We start from the raw sequence: 13,660 nt of genomic DNA, 5'->3' as shown, positions 1-13,660 counted from the left end.
AAATTCAAATACTTTTTCTTCTCCTTCCTCTTCTGATTCTAACAATTTTGTTGATTTGGGTGAGATTACTGAGGAAAAATTAAAATTTTTGCATCAAAATTTAATGGAAATGATGCAACTTATGTTGAAAGCAAATTCAATGTTTGAAGCTTTCCAAACTTCTTTTAATTATGCTAACAAAATTATTATGACTTTACGATTCCCTCATGGATCCAAATAGATGTTTAAATATTATGAATTGGAATGCTAGATCTTTGCTGGCTAACCAAGATGAATTCTTTTTATTTTTGAAAACTCAAAACATACATATTGCTGCCATCACTGAAACTTTTTTAAAGCCAAACATTAACTTGAAAAGCAATGCTTTCTTTAAAATTTTGCGAAATGATCGACTTGATCGACAAGGTGGGGGTGTAGCTATTGTCATCAATAGTCGTCTCAAATTTAGACTTCTTCCTTCTTTCAATACAAAAGTCTTAGAAACAATTGGAATTGAATTAGAAACTTCTATGGGGAAAATTATAATTGTTGTCGCATATTTGCCTTTTCAATGTAGCGGTGAACAGAAAAATTTTTTGAAGGGAGATTTACAAAAACTCACCAGAAATAAATCTAAATTTTTTATTATTGGTGACTTTAATGCAAAACACCGATCTTGGAATAATATTTCATCAAATTCAAATGGGAATATTTTGTTTAATGATTGCTCTGCAGGTTATTATACTGTTGAATATCCTAATGGGCATACTTGTTTTTCTTCAATTAGAAATCCCTCCACAATTGATTTGGTTCTAACGGATTTAGGCGAGCATTGTAGTCAATTAGTTACTCATGCGGACCTCGATTCAGACCACCTTCCAGTAACATTTTCTTTATCCCAAAGTCCCATTGAAAACCCTTTAAAATCAACTTTTAATTTTCAAAAGGCTAGCTGGGAGCGATATATGAATTTTATTGAACGTAATTTAGATGTAAACGTTCCATTGAATTCAATAGAAGATATTGATTTGGCTGTAGAAAATTTGACAACTTCAATAGTCAATGCTAGAGCCGCTTCAATACCTAAAGTTAAACATAAATTTAATCAACCTTTAATTGATGATGATCTTCAGTTTTTGATACGACTGAAAAACATTCGTCGACGCCAATATCAACGTACTAGGGATCCTTATTTGAAATTTATTTATTGCGACCTTCAAAAAGAGATCAAACGTCGTTTAAATTTCATTCGTAATGAAAATTTTGCCAAAGCAGTAGAGGACATAAAACCCTACTCAAAGCCATTTTGGAAATTAACTAAAATTCTGAAAAAGCCCCAGAAGCCAATTCCTACTTTGAAAGACGGGGATAAACTTCTTTTAACGAATGCAGAAAAAGCTCAAAAATTGGCCCAACAATTTGAGTCTGCTCATGATTTTAATTTAAACGTTGTAAGTCCAATTGATGCTCAAATTTCCCTTGAATTTGATGATATTCTTTCTAAACAAAATGTATTTGAAAGTTCTTGTGAGACAAATATTGATGAACTTAAATTGATTTGCAAAAAATTTAAAAATATGAAAGCCCCAGGAGAAGATGGGATTTTCTATATTCTTATTAAAAAGTTGCCTGAAAGCACTTTAAATTTTTTAGTTAAAATCTTCAATAAATGTTTTCACTTGGCTTATTTTCCCAATAAATGGAAAAATGCCAAAGTAACTCCAATTTTGAAACCTGGAAAAAGTGCTTCAGAGCCTTCAAGTTATCGACCAATTAGTTTGCTTCCTTCTTTAAGTAAACTATTTGAGAGAGTTATTTTGAATAGAATGATGATTCACATTAATCAGAATTCTATTTTCCCTGATGAACAATTTGGTTTTCGTCATGGACATTCTACTACACATCAACTTTTGAGTGTAACTAATATGATTAAAGCTAGCAAATCTGAGGGTTATTCAACTGGTGTTGCTCTTCTTGATATTGAAAAAGCTTTTGACAGTGTTTGGCACAAAGGTTTAGTAGCTAAATTAGCTCGATTTGATTTTCCTGTATATCTCACCAAAATTATTCAAAATTATTTGACTAGCCGAACCTTACAAGTAAGCTATCAAAACTCATGCTCTGAAAGGATACCCATTAGAGCTGGTGTCCCTCAGGGTAGTATACTTGGGCCTATTTTATACAATATTTTTACTTCTGATCTTCCTGATGTCCCAGAAGGAAAAGGTAGAAGATTATTTGCTGACGATACTTTGCTTTCAGCCAAAGGTCGAAATTTACGGGTGGTACGCAGTAGATTGCAACAAAATTTAAATTCCTTTTTGAATTACTTGAAAATGTGGAAAATTTCTCCTAACGCTTCCAAAACTCAACTTATTTTATTTCCCCATAAGCCAAGAGCAAATTTTTTAAAACCTAATGAAAATCATTCCATAACTTTTAATGGGGTTTCTTTAGAATGGTCTGATCACGTGAAGTACTTGGGACTCACACTTGATCGGAATCTTTCTTTTAAGAATCACATTGAAGATATTCAATCTAAATGTAATAAATACACTAAATCTCTTTATTCTCTCATCAACAGGAAATCCCGACTTTGCCTGAAGAATAAGATGCTTATTTACAAGCAAGTCTTCCGACCAGCGATAATGTATGCAGTTCCGATTTGGTCTAGCTGCTGCGCGACGAGGAAGAAAGCCATCCAGAGGATTCAGAACAAGGTTCTGAAAATGATTTTGCGGCTTCCACCTTGGCACAGTACCGAAGATCTTCATCGGATTGCAGGCATTGAATCTATCGAAGAGATGGCCAACAAAATCATCTCCAACTTCAGAGGCAAATCGATGCAGTCTTCCATCGCAGAGATTCGCTCTCTCTACAATTAGTTTAATTTTAGCATAGCTTTAGTTTCTAGTTTAAAATATTTTTTTTTTTTTCACTACAGGATGTTCTCCTTTATAAAAATGCTTGATTGTGCTCAGCAAATTTAAGTCGAATAAATAAATTTTAGTGATTATTAAACTATAGGGCTCTGAAAGTTCATTATTGAACTGAACACCTAATTTAATGTATTAATGTAATATAAATGTAATGATGAATTGGTACTAATAAAGATATATTTAAAAAAATAAAAAAAAAAACCATTCTGGGCTGATTTTTAGAGAAAAAAAAATCCGAAGTTAGAAAGAAGAGATTAAACCCCGTCTAAAGGTAGAGTTCAGAAAGAACGCTAAGTCCAAAATGGCGATGAGGCGCGGGTTAGGGACTTTAGGCTAATAACCTACTGCTCGCGATCTATTCAATTATTACAGAATCAAAAAAGCCGGCCTGGAAATCTGGCGACGACTTTTAGCATGAAAACAGGGACACGAATTGGGACTCGAAACGTTTTGACCCTTGCTGTTTTTCGTAGAACAAAAGTTGTTTGTAATCATAAAACTACCCGAGTAGACTTTGATGTCCAAATCGATAGCAAACTGAGACCAGAATGTACTGGAAACAGTAAACTGTGAGCGTTGATTTTTCTGTGACAGCAAAATATGGCATAATTAACGTATCAACAATTCTGATTTGACAGCAAACTAAGACCTAAATTGGTATAAAAGTTTGTATGTCCATTTTTTTCATGAAACAGAATCCTGAGACTAAAATCATAACATTTCTTGTACAATTGAATTGATTCCAAAAATTAGGCATCATTGGGGTGTGATGAATTAAATAAAAAGTAAACAAATCTGAAAACAAAGTTGAAACATTGACTGTTTTAGAGATAATATAAAATAAGAAGAAATCTCATATACAATTTAAGAGGTCTTCGATTCAAATGTTTGTTTCAATTTGGCTTGATCTTCAAAAAACCTGTAAATACTTTCCTTAATTCTTTAAAATTCGACCAGAATGATTTCTTAGCTATTAAAAGTTTTGACTTTGTTGAGGATTTTAGCGAAAAAATTATATTACAAAATTTATCAAATTTTTATAGTGTCAAAAACTTTACAAATTCAAATAGGGTCTGAATAAATAGGTAAAATTGATAAAAACTATTGAAATTCAAAATTGTCCAGACTGTTCAAATGATCAAAATGAAAATATCTCATTGACAAATATTGGGAAAATTAAGAAAATCGTGAGAACAGAAGTGCCTGAATTGTTAAAATTTTCCAATCTGTCAAAGTTGTAAAAAAGTCATTTTTGTCTTAAACTTCCACATTGCCGAAATTGTAAAAATTATGAAAATTCCATTTTTATGTCGAAAGTGTAAAAAAAACCAAAGTTACCTGTACCAAATATCAAAGTGCCTTTAGGCTTTTTCATATTCAAGTCTGCAGTTGATACGTGGAACATTAAAAACGTTTTTTAGAATCGTACCTTTATACTTTTACGGTCGAAAAGGGTGAGAGAACGTAAGCAAACTTAGAAAAATGATTCCACAAAGAAAACGAAAAACCAGAAAATTGTAAGGATGTGGTTCTAATGTTGTTAACATTTTGTGAAACAAATGATGCTTCGATCTACCTACATATGCTTAGTGGGAAGCTAACAGAATACCCTATTGTCGTGAAATTACGATTTTTGAAAATGTCTTTTCAAAGATTATGAAAATTTCATTTCAAACTAACAAAAAACTAAAACACTTTTACACAACATTTTTGGATTTCTATTCTACTGATTTTCGCATATGATTTTACATACTATTCAAGCCAAGTCAAACAAAATTTTATTGATACTCTCTAGGAATGGAGATACGTTGAAACAACCAAACTTGCTTTATAGACGTTGACCGGCATCGAATTACAAAGTCACCGGAGGACATGCCTCATCAGAGGTGGCTATCATGTTTCTCAAGGGGTAGCTGCATACGTTAGGGTGGATTATTTGAAGGAAATCGCGAACGGATCACATTATTTTAGAAAATTTTAAGTTACTAAATATTAAGGAGAAAGAGAAAGTAACTGTTTCTTTCTCCAATACCCATAGTAACACCCGAAAGTCTTTAAAGTGTTTCCACAAATCAACCGATAGGTGCTTGGATGAATTGAAGTTGAAACACAATCAGCCCTTCGATATGCAAAACAACAAACTAAGTACATGATTTTACGCCTGAAATGCTGCAGCAAATTGCATCGAAAAAAATGCATAAATAAATGCTTCAGTTAATATTTTCAAAAAATGTCTACATCAGTAGGTACAAACCACGAGTAAATAACAGATACAAAGAACAACAGTATAGTAAACAAATCACGCAAAAAAGGAGGCACAAATCACTCGACGACGACCCTGTTCTCAATCGGCAACAGTAAGCAAGAACAACTGATCTACACTTTCACTGATTGGAGATTGATAATAACTACCGGAGTTCAAATCGTAGTGCCAGTGTTATATTTTTAAAACATTCGAACTTCTACTGATAAGGCGTGACCTTTCGGCGTTTTCTGTTTTGTTTTACTATTGCTTCTCTCTGATTAGCAACTATGACTAAGTCGAAATTTTTCCGTTTGTTTGTTTGGGCTCGACTCGAAAATCTTCCGCAGACGACCATCAATGTCGTTACGAAAAAAATGAGTGTTGTTGATAATGCTACCTCATAAGCAATTCGAAACTGTATGCATCGTCTTGCTTTTGTTAATGAATTGTTCATCCATATGCATACCTGGAATCGAGTTGATGCCACAATCGATGACAACGGCACTAGGTTTGATCCAAGCTCCTCGAACCATTTCCGGTTTTCCGACAGCCACCACCAGAATGTCGGCTTTCTTGATCTAAACATACAAACGAAACCCAAATTACAGAAAGTATCCTGAATCAAAATTAAACCACAACTTAGACACCCACCATCATATTCAAATTCTTCGTCTTGGAGTGACAGATGGTGACGGTTGCGTCGTGCCACTTGAGCAGTTCGGCCATCGGAGTGCCCACGATTTTACTGCGCCCTATGATGACGGCCACCGATCCGGCAATCGGGACACCGGTCCGCTTGATCAGCTCCATACATCCGTTCGGGGTGCACGGTAGAAATCCGCCCATGTCCCCCACGGCCACCCGACCCTCGTTGATGGTGTTCAATCTGTTGGTATATAAGAGAATTTTTAAATCATTCTAGGGTATAGAGTACATTTTTAAACTAACCCATCGACGTCCTTTTCCGGCGAGACCGCGTCCGTGATCAGATGGGAATCGATAGGATGGTCCGATTCCAGCGGCATCTGAACGATGATGCCATGGAAGTTGGGGTCCTCATTAAGGCGTTTGATCTGGAATATTAATGACAGAAATTATTCAGAAGATCCAACATTATTAAATTATTGTACGGGTTTGCGCCGGGGGCTATCAGAATTTCCCCAAAAATACATCCAAGTTTTGTTAAGGGAAATTAAAACATAAATTTGCGAAAATACTTCGTTCATAATTATTTATAAAATAATAATGTATGAAGTTCGTTTTTCACTATTATTCGCTAATCTAAGTTTTTGTGAACTTTTGGGGAAAATCTGAGACCCACCGGCGCAACTTATATGATAAATAAAATAAAAACTGAACATGTCTTTGTTCCAATTTTCATGATTTCTTTTATTCTATCTGACAAATGGCGTGTCGGCGAATTTCTTAATTTCCTCTTACTTACTGGAACAGAAATCAATGCGAAATAAATAAAGCAGAAGCCTTTCCAATCTGCGCTTCTTAAGTTCGTCTTATTAACCGGAACTAGAAGCATTTCAAACAAAGCAGCAGCCTCTTCAATCTGCGCTTTTTCAATCCGTCTTATTTACCGAAACTGGCATCATTTTCAAACAAATAAAGCAACAGCCTTTTCAATCTGCGCCTTATTTACCGGATTTACCGGAATCGGCATCTTTTAAAACAAGAAAGGCAGCAGTCTTTCAAATCTGCGCTTTTTCAGTCCACCTTATTAACCGGAACTGGAATCATTTCAAAACAAACAACGCAGCAGCTTTTTCAATCTGCGCTTCTTCAGTCCGTCTTATTTACCGGAACTGGCATCCTTGCAAAACAAACAAAGCAGCAGCCTTTCCAATCAGCGCTTCTTCAGTCCGTCATAATCACCGAAACCGACATCATTTTCATACAATTAATGCAGCAGCCTTTCAAATCTGCGCTTCTTCAGTCCATTTTATTAACCGGAACTGGAATCAATGTAAAACAAACAAAGCAGCAGATTTTTCAATCTGCGCTTCTTCAGTCCGTCTTATTCATTAGAACTGGCATCATTTTCAAACAAACAAAGCAGCAGCTTTTTCAATCTGCGCTTCTTCTGTTCGTCTTATTTACCGGAACATCATTTCAAAACAAACAAGACGCAGCCTTTCCAATCTGCGCTTTTCAGTCCGTCTTATCTACCAGAGCTGGCATCTATCGAAACAAACAAAGTACCAGCCTTTCCAATTTTTCGCTTCTTCAGACCGTTTTATTTGCCGTAACTGACATCTTTTCAAAACTAACAAAGCAGCAGCCTTTCCAATCTGCGCTTCTTGAGTCCGTCTTATTTATCGGAACTGGCAACATTTTCGAAACTCTTAAATCTGCACTTCTTCTTCACGTCCTATTTACCGGAACTGGAAATATTATCAGCAAGGCAGCAGCATTTCCAATCTGCGCTTCTTCAGTTCATCTTATTTACCGTAACTGGCATTTTTTTTTTTCATTAAAATAAGGTGCCATTTCAATCTGCGCTTCTTAAGTCCGTCTAATTTAATGGAACTGGTATCATTAAATAAAAAAAAAAAACATCATTTCCCATCTGCGCATCTTCAGTCCGTCTTATTTACTGGGACCGAAATCATTTCAAAACAAACAAAGCAGCAGCTTTTCCAATCTGCACTTTTCCAGTCCGCCTTATTTACCGGAACTGGCATCATTTTTACAACAAACATAGCAGCAGGCTTTGAAATCTGCGCTTCTTCAGTCCGTCTTATTTACCGGAACTTACATAATTTTCGAACAAACAAAGCCGTATCCTTTCCTATCTGCGCCTTTTTGGTCCGTCTTTTTTACCGGAACTGACATCTTTCCATACAAACTAAGCAGAAGCCTTTCCAATCTGCGCTTCTTCAGTCCGTCTTTTTTACCGGAACCGACACCATTTTCATACAATTAAAGCAGCAGCTTTTCCGATTTGCGCTTCTTCAGTCCATCTAATTTACCGGAACTGACGTCTTTTTAAAATACGAAGCAGCAGCTTTTCCAATATTCGCGTTCATTTTGTCTTGAACTGACGAATAGCAGTTTAGAATCTCGCTCAAACACGTCCATCTAACAAGATTAGACCAATAACTAAATTGTGTTTTTGTTTACATTTTGAAGCTTCTTTGTCAGTGTTGCCACATATTTGTTACATTTTTTTTCAATAACTTTTATTTTGATTCTGTACATTCTTCATTTCATCTCCACACGGAATTCTGTATCAAATATCCGGGCAAATCCGGAATGAACCCGGCAAACATGTCCTCCTTAACGTTTATCTTTAGCTAACATTTCTTCTAACATTATGCCCAAAATTAAAGATTTTGACATTTCCTCACAATTCTACATCGATTTTTTTAATTTTAAATATGATAATTCGTGAAATCAAATTTTTTAACAAAAACTCAAGATTTGATTTCGAAAAGGTGAATTCGAAAACATTTTTCATATTTGATTCTATTGAAAATTTTTACATTTAATTCATTTTAAATTATTCTTAATTGAGCTTTGGCAACTTCTATGTTTCCAAGTAATAAAAATTATAGGCTTAGGACTACAGTTGTTTGAACTTCTATACTTAACATTTCAAATCAACAAGCTTTAAACAATTGTAAAACATGTTGTTTTCTAACTGCTTAAGAATAAACACAAATTTACATCATTTGATAGACTCTTTGAAAAATCACAAATTTAGCAATTTTATAACTTTTCCAACCTTATAAACCTATAAATTTTTCCTAAAGAGGTATAAAATCTCACTTATAGAAACCAATTTTCTTCCGGATGCTTTCGTATTGCATCAAAAACAGTGTTTGTTGCAGATTTTAGCAAAAAAACATGTTTTTAGGGAATCTTAAATTGCAAGTTTGACCACAAAAACAAATGCTTAAAGAAAACCAACATTTGCATTTTTTAAGCTTGATATACAAGCTTTTGAAGATGGCAATCAATCATGGAATGGGATGGTCATGGAATCAGAAATTAATGATTATGAAAACTTTTCATGTAGAATTTTTCGAGTTGCAAATTTTCAGTTTTTTAAACTTTCAATCTTTCATAAAGGAAAATGTCTGTATTTTTTATCTTTTACCTACGCATTTCAACATATCGAATGTAATATTTCATTCGAGCATCTCTCTTGAATCCTGAAGTCCTACTTACAAATTTCTTAATTTTAAAATGTTTTTTTTAACCTAAATATTGTAATTTTTTCAGAATATCAAAAAATAAAAAAAATATAAAACCTGACAGTTTTTCACAAAATGACCTACATTTAAAAAAGAGTAATCCGGTCGAAGCATTTGAAAATTTTGACGTTTAACAGTGACGAGTGTTAAGGTTGGAACATCGCAAGGAGGGAGATAATAAAAAATAATGCAAAAACAAATAAATTGGAAAAGAATGCACAAAAGCTTGTATGCAACAAAGTTGCAATCTGTATCATTGCACAAAACCTAGAAATCTAGTAATTTTTAATTGAAAAATTGAAAAAAAAAAACAAATATAAAAATGGTGATAAAGCTCTCATCATCCAAAATTTGATTTTTGCTTTTGAAATTTATGATAAATTTTAGAAATTTCCATAAAAAAAACCTAAAACTTTTTTTATTCCCCCTTTCGATTTTTTTTTTGGATTTTGAATGGAAGAAGAAATTGTTATTTGTATCTTAACTCTAATCGAATTGTGGTCTTCGGATGAAATATTTGTCATAATTTAAGCTATAAGAAAAACCGTATTCAAAATGAATCGGCCGAAGTGTACAAAAGTTGATGGTGTAAAAATGGGATTTAATGTTTTTCTCGAAAAAAATATCTCAAAATCTCATACAAACTTCAGACTACAAATTTGAAAATTTAATAATTTTTATATTGGTAAAAATAATAATTCCAAAAGTTCAAAAACATTACTTGGATCATAATTTTGAAATTTAAAAGTTACTTAAACTTCAAAGTTTTAAATTTGAAAGTTTAAGAACCTACTTATTACTAAGCGTTGAAAAATATCAAAATATAGAAATTCGAATAAATTTTTAATCATGGAGATTGATCATTTGTTAAAAATATCCAATTAGATATGTCATAATTGGATATTGAGGTTTTTGGACCCTACATTTCAGCCAAAGTCCAAACTTTTAAACCTATAATTTGCAAATTTTATCTGAAAAATTCCTAGAATTCAATGATTCCGCCAATTCCCAGATCTCAAATGGTGGAATATCTAATTTAGCAATTAAATCATCATTTTATGTACCTAATAAATGAATCAATAATTTCATACAACACTCCAAATTCTCCAGAAAAATCTTTTTCTGGAGCTTTAGCTTCACTCCCATAGTTTTATAAAAATTCTTGGAAACCACCAAAGTTACACATCAAATAGATTGGCTTCGTAACTGAAAAATCAACTCATTAGAAGACACCCAGAATTATTTGTGGCAATTATCCTGAACGCATACCGAAACCAAACCTAGAATTGAAATCAAATTGTTTAATGTCTCGTAAAAGAGTATAGTAGTCAAATAATGCATAAATAACAGGCAATATGCTACCTATCTCCTGTATCATTGCCATAGTAAAAGTCTAAAAGTATCATTTCGTCCAGCTTTCAACGATAGGTAAATTAAGTCATGGTTCCCAATTGGAGATTGGTTTATGTTTATTGGTTTTTGCAGAAATGTCCTCCCTTTTCCGAAATTAGCCTACGTAAAATCTCTCTCGGTAAATATGTGGCCTATCGTTTTGAGAGGGCCAATTTCCGGCCCATCATGTCGTTAACCTAATGTCACATAAATAGAGCATTTCGGAGCTGCCGCTAGAATGTCAGCTTCAATCGACCAATAAATCACAAAAATAGATAGCAGGAAAACAGTTCTCACCCTCCTTCTGGTAATAAATCCCAATTCAACCGTAAACATCTCGCACTTGTGGTCATTTAATTTTGGCTCTGCCATTTTTTCCCTGACACCCACGCTTTTGGGCGCGGAACCTCAGTTAGCTAGTTTGTTGCAAGTTTGATTTGCAGTTTTTTTTCTCTGCTAGTTGGAATGTCTGATTGGCGCAGATTTTTCTTGTAACAGTAGTGATGTAATAAAAATGCTAACTTTGAGTTCAGAATCAAATTGTATATTCAGTCCAAATTCGTCTTTCAAATTGAGGTTTGAGATAAAGAATTTAAATTTATAGCTATATTCTAAGGATTAAGATTCTCGTCACATGCAAAAATAAGTCAGAATCAGAAAAAAAACATTTAGATAAGTACACTAAGAATCTCTACAAAAATAAGGGTTTTACATTCACACATCCTACTGTATCCAGCCATTGATTAATTCGACGGGACACATTCGGCGACAAATCTGATCGGATCATTCGCACATTACTAGATGTGTTAACACGATTTGTAGAAGTGCCAATGGATGCCCACTAAATTGACCGGCACCCCTCGAAATCTAACCTCACATATCTGCTCCATGACCAAAGGGGAGACGATTTGTCAGAATTTACGCGATGCTGATGTTTTTCGATGTCATGCATCCGAGGACTGCGAAATTGCCGCAGCGAACCCCGGTAGGTATTCAGGCTGTGACACACGCCCGGTTAACGCGTCACTCGACAGAATGCGCCACCACGCTAGTTACTGGGTGCATATCTCTGCCGAACGGCACAGGTGTGTCCCGTTGAATAAATTGCAAGAAATTTACAGATGTTGAAACATCGCAATCACCAATAACACGGATTCGCGGTTCATTTGACGAGCTGATTAGGATTGGAAGAAAACCGGCAGAACGAACGTACGCAAGTAAGCTTAGAAAAAATGTTTCAATAATTGCTTGTTTCTCTGCTTTCATGGCGACCGTGAAAAACATAAACCACTAAAAATGAGTTTTTTGGGCTTCAAATATTTTTATGAACACTGGTGTAACATGAATTGACTCCACTTACAATTTTTTTTAAATAATTCTTAATTCTTAATAAGGTAAAAGATCCTATTTCCAGCTGAAAGAAAATGTCGAATACTATGCCACTCAACCGCCAGACGGAACATAAAACAGGATTGTTAGCGATTTTATGTTTTGAAATTCTTAAGTGTTTCCCGGTTCTCTCGGTTCAGTATAATGAAATTTTCTCAATTTTTACAGCGTTTTGCCTTTTTGTGAATACCAAAAATGAGCTCAGTAATCAAAAGACGGTTTAAAGTTCTTTTCGTTGAAAATTTTGATAGTTAGCGGATTTTTACCTTCTTCAAATGGAAAAAGAAAATTGATCAAATTTGTCAGAAAAAAGTCTCTCTACCTAGTAGTGATACTTAGATTATTTGTTGAAACATGAAATCCATTTTGCTGCAAACTAGTGTTTGTTACCTGTTTTGAAAGGTACTTTTGCTCCAACGCTGTTAGAATTCTTTGTTTTGCATGCAGTTGCAGATGCAGTTTCAAGAGTTATTTATTAGAAAAGGAATGTGCATAAAAATGGTGACTTGTTGGTATTTCAAGTTTCAAAAATTTGATTGTCGATTTTTATATAAACCGAATTGAAAATGACTTTTCTGCGCAGCGGACGCCCTTCTTGTTGTCTCAGCCCACATCACACTTCACGGTGTGTTTCTAGAAGATGTTTAAAAGAAAAAAAAACAGTAACTCTATTTTTTTCAGAAATTGAAAATCTAGCCTTTTCTGAGCCATTTCCAGGCAAAATTAAAATATTTGGTTGGTGAGTCCCCATACGATTTATTTTTTTGAAGATTTATAGTCTATATTTATAAAAAACTAATCTGAAAAATTATTCCAGTGCAATGGAATTGCAATGTTTATCTTTATTAATTAAATTTTAAAATTTTTATTCAAAATTATGTCATTCTGAAACATAAAAAAGATTTTAAAGCCTAGAAAGATTAGTGATTTGGATTGAAAAACTTATTTTATATGAAATATTTTTTTTTAATTTATTATTTGGAATATCCTTGTTATGATTGGTGTTACCCAAAAGCTATTTATATTTACACTCATATGTGTATATCTTAAAAATCTAGTTCTGGTTTTATGTAATTAAAAGATCCATGAATAACAACAGTCCAGCATTCTTAAAAAAATGTATTTTTTTTAAATTTGTTCATTGCATTAATTCCACAATATTTGTATACTCAGATGCATTTTTGATGGTGCATTTTTGATGTAAATTTTTTGATGGTACCACTCGCTTATGGTATTTTTCAATTTCTTTAACCTCAGATTAAAATTTAAAAAAATCTCAGCAGACCAGTTTTCAACCGAATTTAAAATATAAAATTTAGTTAAAAGTAAAAGTAATTGCACTGAAATCCGTACATCTTCGGCAACATAAGATCAATTTCAAATTAAGTTTTCTCATAAATTTTCTATCAATCATCTGAACTTCATTTTTGGGTAAGAATTTAAATACTGATGATATTTTTGAATTAAATTAAGGATGAAAAACTATTTTTTTTTTTGGAGAAGTTTCA

At 33.5% G+C, this 13,660-nt stretch overlaps 1 protein-coding gene across 2 annotated transcripts in view; it reads right to left on the bottom strand.

Annotated features, from left to right (window-relative positions):
• Positions 1 to 13,660, bottom strand: part of LOC129761037 (C-1-tetrahydrofolate synthase, cytoplasmic) — a 46,991-nt gene that overhangs the window by 17,490 nt on the left and 15,841 nt on the right. For both annotated transcript variants that reach the window (XM_055758746.1, XM_055758736.1), the window contains 3 exons: positions 6,112 to 6,236; positions 5,815 to 6,049; positions 5,630 to 5,741 (listed from right to left, as the gene is read on the bottom strand). In XM_055758746.1, coding sequence (XP_055614721.1) covers positions 5,630 to 5,741; positions 5,815 to 6,049; positions 6,112 to 6,236 — 472 coding nt within the window. The remainder of the gene's footprint in view (positions 1 to 5,629; positions 5,742 to 5,814; positions 6,050 to 6,111; positions 6,237 to 13,660) is intronic.

This window comes from Uranotaenia lowii, chromosome 1 (assembly GCF_029784155.1).
Source record: "Uranotaenia lowii strain MFRU-FL chromosome 1, ASM2978415v1, whole genome shotgun sequence".
NCBI classification, from domain to species: domain Eukaryota; kingdom Metazoa; phylum Arthropoda; class Insecta; order Diptera; family Culicidae; genus Uranotaenia; species Uranotaenia lowii.
The sequence above is the reverse complement of the archived record's forward strand: the minus strand, read 5'-3'. Positions and strand labels throughout refer to the sequence as shown.